This window comes from Erpetoichthys calabaricus, chromosome 2 (genome assembly GCF_900747795.2).
Source record: "Erpetoichthys calabaricus chromosome 2, fErpCal1.3, whole genome shotgun sequence".
NCBI classification, from domain to species: Eukaryota; Metazoa; Chordata; class Cladistia; order Polypteriformes; family Polypteridae; genus Erpetoichthys; species Erpetoichthys calabaricus.
In genome coordinates, this window is record NC_041395.2 from 85,534,635 (window position 1) to 85,543,243 (window position 8,609).

General features: G+C 32.9%; 1 protein-coding gene across 1 annotated transcript in view; it reads left to right on the plus strand.

Moving 5' to 3' along the window:
• LOC114645288 (membrane-spanning 4-domains subfamily A member 15-like) overlaps positions 1–7,142 on the plus strand; it is a 23,466-nt gene extending 16,324 nt beyond the window's left edge. Inside the window, exons 5-7 of the mRNA XM_028793156.2 lie at positions 1–146; positions 4,435–4,548; positions 6,892–7,142. The exon at positions 1–146 is cut by the window's left edge and continues 19 nt beyond it. Coding sequence (XP_028648989.1) covers positions 1–146; positions 4,435–4,548; positions 6,892–6,912 — 281 coding nt within the window. The 3' untranslated portion in view covers positions 6,913–7,142. The remainder of the gene's footprint in view (positions 147–4,434; positions 4,549–6,891) is intronic.
• Positions 7,143–8,609: the final 1,467 nt, after the last annotated feature.

Consider the following 8,609-nt stretch of genomic DNA (forward strand, 5'->3'; position numbering starts at 1 on the left):
TCAACATTATTGCTGTTATATTAAGTGCAGCTGCAATAGCCTTGTATTTAATTGATTTAATGATTCCGTATCCTTACCAATGCAGTTTTCCCATTAATAATTCCACAAACATCAGCGACTGCCTAATAATCAGAAACATGGCAATGGTAAGTAATTTCTTTTTTATAAACATGCTGTAATACTGAATTTTTAGAGACAGATCACAGCATAATCTATCCTTTATATGTGTTAGAAGATACAATGTTTACTTAAAATAACACCTTAATACCATTTGGATCAAAAAAAAAAAACTTTTTATCACATTTTTTTTACTTTTTCTGAAATGAAAAAAAGTTTTGTTTTAAGTTAAATATCTGTAGTTAAGTTAAATGGAAACTTTGTATAAAGCCAATGAAGATTTTAAATAACATGCTGTGACAAATTTCATCAGTCACATTGTTATACTACAGTATATACTAAATAACCACAAAGTAAAATTGTGTACAATAAACTGTAATATAACACTGATGATCAAAAAAAAAATTACCTATGAAGTTTTTTTTTTTTATATAGCAATCTTTTACTATTATTATAGTGCAGTACCATTCCTTTTAAGGACTTTAAATGGCACAGACTGACCTAAACTGCTTTTTAGAAAATAAAAACTTGGTAGTGTAGGGGTTATGAATGACACATAACAAAAGTCACTAAAAGGGAAACACCTAGGAGACTCTACACTGTGCTTCTTCACAATCTACCACCCTCGGGCACTGTTGTGCCCCTCAACCTCTAAAAGAATCCCCTCAAAACTGTTAATGTCAACTCTTTCTGAGATTGCATCATGGGTAATCAATTCAATTCCAATCAGGACAGAAAGGGTATGGCCATCACTAAAGTAAATACTTTCATACTGTGTGATTGTGTCAACTGTTTTACAAGTAAATTAATTACATTGCATGCTGAAAAATGTAAATGCAGCACGTGACAACATCACATCAGACATTGAGAGCCTATTAAGAGTTACTGTAATAGGTTACTTGTATTAAGAACTTGTCAATATACCCAGCAAGCTTCAACTTTGTGTACTGGACTAAAACTGGAGGCTTGTTGAAATAGTAATTATAGTTATAATAATATCATATTAACATATATCAGTAATCTTAATAAAATTGATTATTTTTGTTAGAATCTTCATGCATCCTTCTCTGTGTTCATGTGGAAAACAAGAACATATATAATTTAAACTTAATGGCCTGAAGTTTTAATTATGTCTTTAGTTTATTGACTTTAATGGGAATAAGAAATGACTCCTTGATTCTTGATGAAAAAATGCAATATAATTTTTGAAGTTTGATTTTTTACCAGTGGTCCTAGCCCTCTAAAAGCCACTTCCAGATGGTTAAAAATGACAAATTTTAAATATAAGTATGAGAGGTACAATTTTACATTATATCAAGGTCATTGGTTATGAATATGGTGCTATTTTTTATTTTTGATCCTTTTTCTAAGGATCTAGACCTCTATGGACCTCAATCAGAAGGTGAAAAAAATTACAATACAGTAATCCCTCCTCCATCGCGGGGGTTGCGTTTCAGAGCCACCCGCGAAATAAGAAAATCCGCGAAGTAGAAACCATATGTTCATATGGTTATTTTTATATTGTCATGCTTGGGTCACAGATTTGCGCTGAAACACAGGAGGTTGTAGAGAGACAGGAACGTTATTCAAACACTGCAAACAAACATTTGTCTCTTTTTCAAAAGTTTAAACTGTGCTCCATGACAAGACAGAGATGACAGTTCTGTCTCACAATTAAAAGAATGCAAACATATCTTCCTCTTCAAAGGAGTGCGCATCAGGAGCAGAGCCTGTCAGAAAGAGATAGGAAAGCAAACAAATCAATAGGGCTGTTTGGCTTTTAAGTATGTGAAGCACCGCGGCACAAAGCTGTTGAAGGCGGCAGCTCACACCCCCTCCGTCAGGAGCAGGGAGAGAGAGAGAGAGAGAGAGAGACAGAGAAAAACAAACAGTCAAAAATCAATACGTGCCCTTCGAGCTTTTAAGTATGCAAAGCACCGTGCAGCATGTCGCTTCATGAAGCAGCTGCACAGAAGGTAGCAACGTGAAGATAATCTTTCAGCATTTTTAGACAAGCGTCCCTATCGTCTAGGTGTGCGAACAGCCCCCCTGCTCACACCCCCTACGTCAGGATCAGAGAAAGTCAGCGCAAGAGAGAGAGAGAGAAAAGTAAGTTGGGTAGCTTCTCAGCCATCTGCCAATAGCGTCCCTTGTATGAAATCAACTGGGCAAACCAACTGAGGAAGCATGTACCAGAAATTAAAAGACCCATTGTCCTCAGAAATCCGCGAACCAGCAAAAAATCCGCGATATATATTTAAATATGCTTACATATAAAATCCGCGATAGAGTGAAGCCGCGAAAGGCGAAGCGCGATATAGCGAGGGATCACTGTATTCTATTAAGATTGAGAATATTTAGACTTTAAACATTTACATTGAAGCACCCACTTTAATATGTCAAATATCTGACACAACGATTATTGATTATTATGTACTTCTACCTTTTGATCTTAATCACTATATTTCTTATTAACATCCTGAATTAGGTTGGCTTACACTACTTCAGACTTTTTTTGCTTTGATTTTTCCTTGGCTGTTTATTCCGTGTTTCACCTAGGGTAGGGTCCACCACCAAAATTTTTGTCTATGTTGTTCATTTTTTTATGTTAAGAGTATGAATTATTTAATTTATGTGTGTCTAAGTATCTTCTGCCATGTTCTGTGTGTTTTGTGGATGATGCCTCAAGAGGTAGGGCCACCTGTCCAAAACTGCAAGGGACTGCCCTCGACCCTATAGAAGTTGAGAAAAATCTACAGTCCTTTGCGGTTCATTGAATGAGCTAGGTGGTTGGTTAGTTCTCCTGTGTCCATTGCTCTTTGTGATTTAATGGATATTTGTGATCTTGCAATCTGTCTTTTGACCATTCTTTAGATTTTGTGTTGGGACTATAATTGCTGTTGGGATTGCATATCTTAGAGGCATTGTCTTCTGTGTTTTTTTTTTTTCTTTTTTTGTTCTCTTTGAAGCGTCACTGTTTTTGAACATTTTTTATAATAAATCTTTTTTTTCTTTTTTAATAAAGAGTATATGTTTTCTTGGCTAGCCAGGGACTGACAATTTTTCTAGTGGACATTTTTGGTATATTTCTGAACTTTTTGCTTAGAATCTCTTTAGTTCGTAACACTTTGACTTAATTGATTTAATGGCTGTGGTCCTCAATTTCAATTATGACACTCTGATGTAGCAGTCATTATAGCTGCAGTTACATAAAAAAAACTATATACAATAACTTTCATTTGCCCTAGCACATCTTTATGGCATTAATAAGCTTTTAGTTTATTGTTTATATGATTGGGCTTGAGACTCTTCTGCTTCAAGACATTTTATTTGTAATGTTTGTTTTTCAATTTGAGACTTTAGTAATTTTAGTGTTATTAAGATTTTTAAATTGATTTCTTCAATTTTGCTTTGTTAACATTAATTAATCAAATTGTGCATTTTTTTTACATTTTTTGAGATTTTATCATTTTAGTCTCATTCTCTGTGGATATCATGATAGAGATTGCAATAATGCCTTCAAATTGTAACATAAATTCTCATTATTTGACATAATAAATGACTGGTTAAAGAATAGAACATGTCATGTGGTTTGAAACGATATTTCCTAGCTTTGGCACAATCTTCTGTTTATTGCCCTTTGACACCAACTGAATAACACACTCTTTCACCTTAGCATGTTTGAAGGTACTTTTGTCATTTTACAGTAGCAACAATATGAATATCTGCAGGAGTTAAAGAAGGCTAACTATTCAAGAACAAATTTTCCATTTGTAGGAAAAATTTGAATTATAACATAGCTTCCTAAGGCTGTATAAAGGCAGTGATAATCATTGTACCATGATGCAAGTCCTTGACCAACATATTTTATTAGATTTCCACTGTATTATACCTCCACTAGAGTGCATCATGTATTAATATAACACAGAGAATCAGGAAAGATAATTTTAGTGAGAAGCTATGAAGCAGTATGAATATGAAAGAAAGAAAACAAAGTGCATACATGTTTTTTGGGTGTTTTACTTGCACATTAAAGAGCACAGACACTATATTGACTAGTCATACTAGGATAAACAGTACAGATACACCCTAATTTACAATGACTACTAATAGAGGTGGATGGTTCATATTGAGTAAAATATAATGGTATAAAAGACTCAACTACTATTACATTTTTCTATTTTCTATTACTTTATTGATATCCAGATAATAATTTAGAATTTTCACACAACATGAAGAGAGATAATTGTTTTTAGAAATATGTATGATAGCATTTTTAGTAAAAATTTTGCATGTTAACCTATTTTTCTTTGTTAGATTGGACAACATGGAATTGCAGGTGCTCTATTAACATTTTCATGTCTGGAGTTCTGTGTGGCTTCTGTTATATCTTACTGTGGAATAAAAGCTGTTTCATACAAGGTTGAAATGGTAATGAACATACAACTCAGATATATCATTTTTTATAATATTTTACTTCTCAAGTGACAGGTGCTCAAAGTGTAATTAATTTTGTTGTAATTTTTTTTAAAATACTGTATGCTTATTGAGCTGAATTTAGATCTATGTGTATGGGAACTAAAATCCATTTTAACATAAAGAGAGTTCTGCAATTTGAATACTAATGTATCCTATTATCAGTGTTGGAAGAACATCATGGTTCCTTGCTTTCAGTTGAATCTGTTTCACATTCAGATGTTGTTTCCTGACTTTAATGAAACATTTGCATAATAATATTTGCATTTAGATTTAACCTGAAAAGTAAAAAAAAATATTACATAATTTATTTTTTAGGAAAATTCAAAGATAAATTGCTAATGCTTTACTTTTGTGTCATTTAACATTTTCTAAAATGCTTAGAAAGAAATAAAGGAGAGCTAAATTTACACAGGTTTAAATGAGAGAATCCAGTTGTGTTTAAAACATCTTTGCTAAATTTTGTAAGAAGTGAAACAAAGAATTTTAGTTATCAAATGGAAAATAAATGATTTAAATACACTGGGAATTAGTTAAAGTCAGAAGTTTAAATTTGAAAAAGGAATCGATTGGACTGAAAACAGTTACAATAGCTAAGACATTCCCAAAAGAACTAGTCCTTGAAGTACTTCCATGAATAAATCCACATTTAGCCCTTGTCATGATTTTGCAGCATACTTATGAACTTTATTTGTCCCCAAATAAATGAATAAACACAGACATACTATGATCTGGACACATACCAGAATGACTGTAAAGGAAGTACAAGGGTGTTGTACCATGTTAGCCATTATGGATGTAGTGGGAAGTCAAGTAAAATAACACCTTTTATTGGCTAACTAAAAAATTACAATATGCAAGCTTTCAAGGCAACTCAGGCCTAATTACATCTTGCCTGAAGGAGGGGCCTGAGTTACCTAGAAAGCTTGCGTATCGTAATCTTTTTAGTTAACCAATAAAAAGTGTCATTTTGCTTGATTTTTCACTAAAAAGGAAGAAAAAATAAAGAGGAAAGAAAATAAAATTTCCAACTTGGCAGTCACTGTCACAGTGAGGCATTATCCAGACGTATTAGTGTTGGTATAAAGAACCCCAATAGCGTTTCTCAACACACTTCTGCTGAATAATTCATTGGCTGAAAGTTTTTAGTCTTACTGTATCAGAGAAAGGATGTGCAGCATTGTTCATAATTTTCTTCATTATCTCCTCTGGTACCACCTGGGGGTCCAGAGTGTGTCCCATAACTTAACTTGTCCTTTTACTAAGCTTGTTAATTTGGTGAGCCTCTCCTGAAGTAATGTTACCAGGGCAGCACACCACAGTGTAGAAAATCGTACTGGCCATCACAGAGTTATAGAAGATGTGAAGGATGTCACTTCTAATAACAAATTAACGCAGTCTCCTATGAAAAATAAGCCTGCTCTGCCCTTTCTTATATAGTTCCTTTGTCTTCTGAGACCAGTTAAACCTGTCATGAGTATAGACCGCCAAGAGCTTGTAGGAGTGCGCCACCTCTTAATCCATACCTTGAATAGTGACCAGACATAGCGGCTGTTTGGTGCAGCAAAAGTCAATAAGCAGTTCTTTGGCTTTGCTGATGTTAAGATGCAGATGATTCTCTAAGCACCAAGAAACAAAGTTCTCCATCAGACTCCTATATTCTTGTCTTATCCCCCTTATTAATACACCCCACAAGTATAGAATCATTTCAGAATTTCTGAAACTGACATGACCTTGTGTTATATTTACAGTTGGAAATGTACAGAGTGAAGAGAACAGCAGACTGGACTGTTCCTCGCAGTGCTCCAGTGCTGTTTGTTGTTTGTGAACTGCTTAAGTACTAAATAATTCCTATAAATATATATTGATTGTTATTTCATACTTTAGTTAAGAAATTCATGTAAAACTAATCGTACAGAACAGGTAGTTTATGAAAGGACCTGGAAGTGTATTCATTTTACATTTCTTGTTTCTCCAACATTTCATCTGAAGTTCTTTGTTAGTATATAAAATGCAAATATTTATTTAAATTGTCATAACTGTGCACTATAAAAAGAATGATAACAAAAGTATTGGTTTATAGATAAATATGAAGCCTGAAAGTCTTACATTTTTTCAGTGATTAATAAAGTCTTTAGCATTAGTTATGTCTTGCACAAATATTTAAAATTATAATTTTAAACAATCTCTAATGACTATAAGGTAGACTGAATTATAGCTTCCTGAATGTGAAAGTTTGTGTGAATGTTTTATAGCTAGTGTTACACACTGAATGTTTATTTTTCTTTTATGTTTCAGACTGGAATTGCTATCCACTAGATTTTTAAAAAGCAAAAGATAATGAGAAGGTTCTTATAAAAGGACATTTTTTTCTTCAGTTTCTCAAAGTCACATCCTTGGCATTATATCATATTTTCCTACATCCTGTATACCACATATTTTGGCTTTATTCCTTTGCAGGCTTTCTCATTCTTGCCTGACATAAGATTCCAACAACTAACTGTAAAGACATTTTTAATGTTTACTACCACAAACAGTCGTACATAGTGAGACAATATCAGTGAATGGGTTGCCAGACAAGAAAAATGAATGATTCTCTACATGCAAAAAGGAAATTGTTGTACTTGTGTATGTTTATATATATACAGTATTACTGTATATATACAGTATATGGTCAAATTGAGTGTTTATGGAGTAATCTTTAAATACATTTTATGTTTCCCACACAAGTATTGTATATCATCATATATATAATGCTTGGAAATAAAATGATCTGTTTGAAAAATCAGAAGCTTCTGTATCATTTTTACTTCAAACCAAGATGTATCTCCTTTTTTTCAATGCTGGTAGTCCCCTGAAATGTTTTAATTCACATTACTTTTTTACAAAAGTGGGTTCACACTTGTTTCAAAGATAGCCCTCCTATGAATCTACATTACACCATGCAGGCATGCATCTATGGAGAATGCAATGATGGCATACTTAACGATAAATACACACTGGCATGTAAAATAAACACTCATCAATACTTGTCATCACATTTTGAATAGTTCTTCATGTTCTGTGCTAACAGTTATTGCAAGACTTCCTGGAAATTGAGCCATAAGACAAATTAAATGAAAGTAAATGCCTACATGAAAAAATGGAAAAAATTCTTTTATTGTGTGACACTAAATGGCATGTAATAACCCTCTTGTACCAAATTTCACACTTATGAAAAATTGTGGGATTTTTTTCTTCATTTTTATAAAACATTTGTTAAAAAACAATGATATTTTATGTTATGTAATAAAACCTTATACTTTGGGGTAACTCTAAAACTACCCTGAACTTAATCCTTTTTGAAAAGGAAGCATATTATTTTAGTAGAAAATGGTAACTAAAAATAACTGGAAAATAGTCAGGCCACTACTACAAACTCTGCCTGAATACTGCAGTATTATATTGAACGGGTGTAACATTTTAACAACATCTTGGCTCTGTAGTATTGCCGATAGATTGGATTTGTCTTGCGTTTCTAAACTAAGATGGGCACTAATATTTACTCACTTTACTTGAAGGGTTATTGTAAAACAGCTTTAGTAATGCCATGCTGCAAAACAAGTGATGATTTCAATTGTTGTCTTCTTCAAAAAGACCAGTATAAAGTGATTCTATGTAAAAATTACAAGAATTTTTGAAAGAGTTTATTTTCTAAACCTCTGAGCTTAAACGCCTAATAAGATTACTTTTTCATTGTCAGCTTGCAGAGATCTGTAGTAGATAGATAGATAGATAGATAGATAGATAGATAGATAGATAGATAGATAGATAGATAGATAGATAGATAGATAGATAGATAGATAGATAGATAGATAGATAGATAGATAGATACTTTATTAATCCCCAAGGAGAAATTCACATACTCCAGCAGCAGCACACTGATAAAAAACAATATTAAATTAAAGAGTGATAAAAATGCAGGTATAACAGGCAATAACTTTAAATAATGTTAACGTTTACTCCCCCGGGTGGAA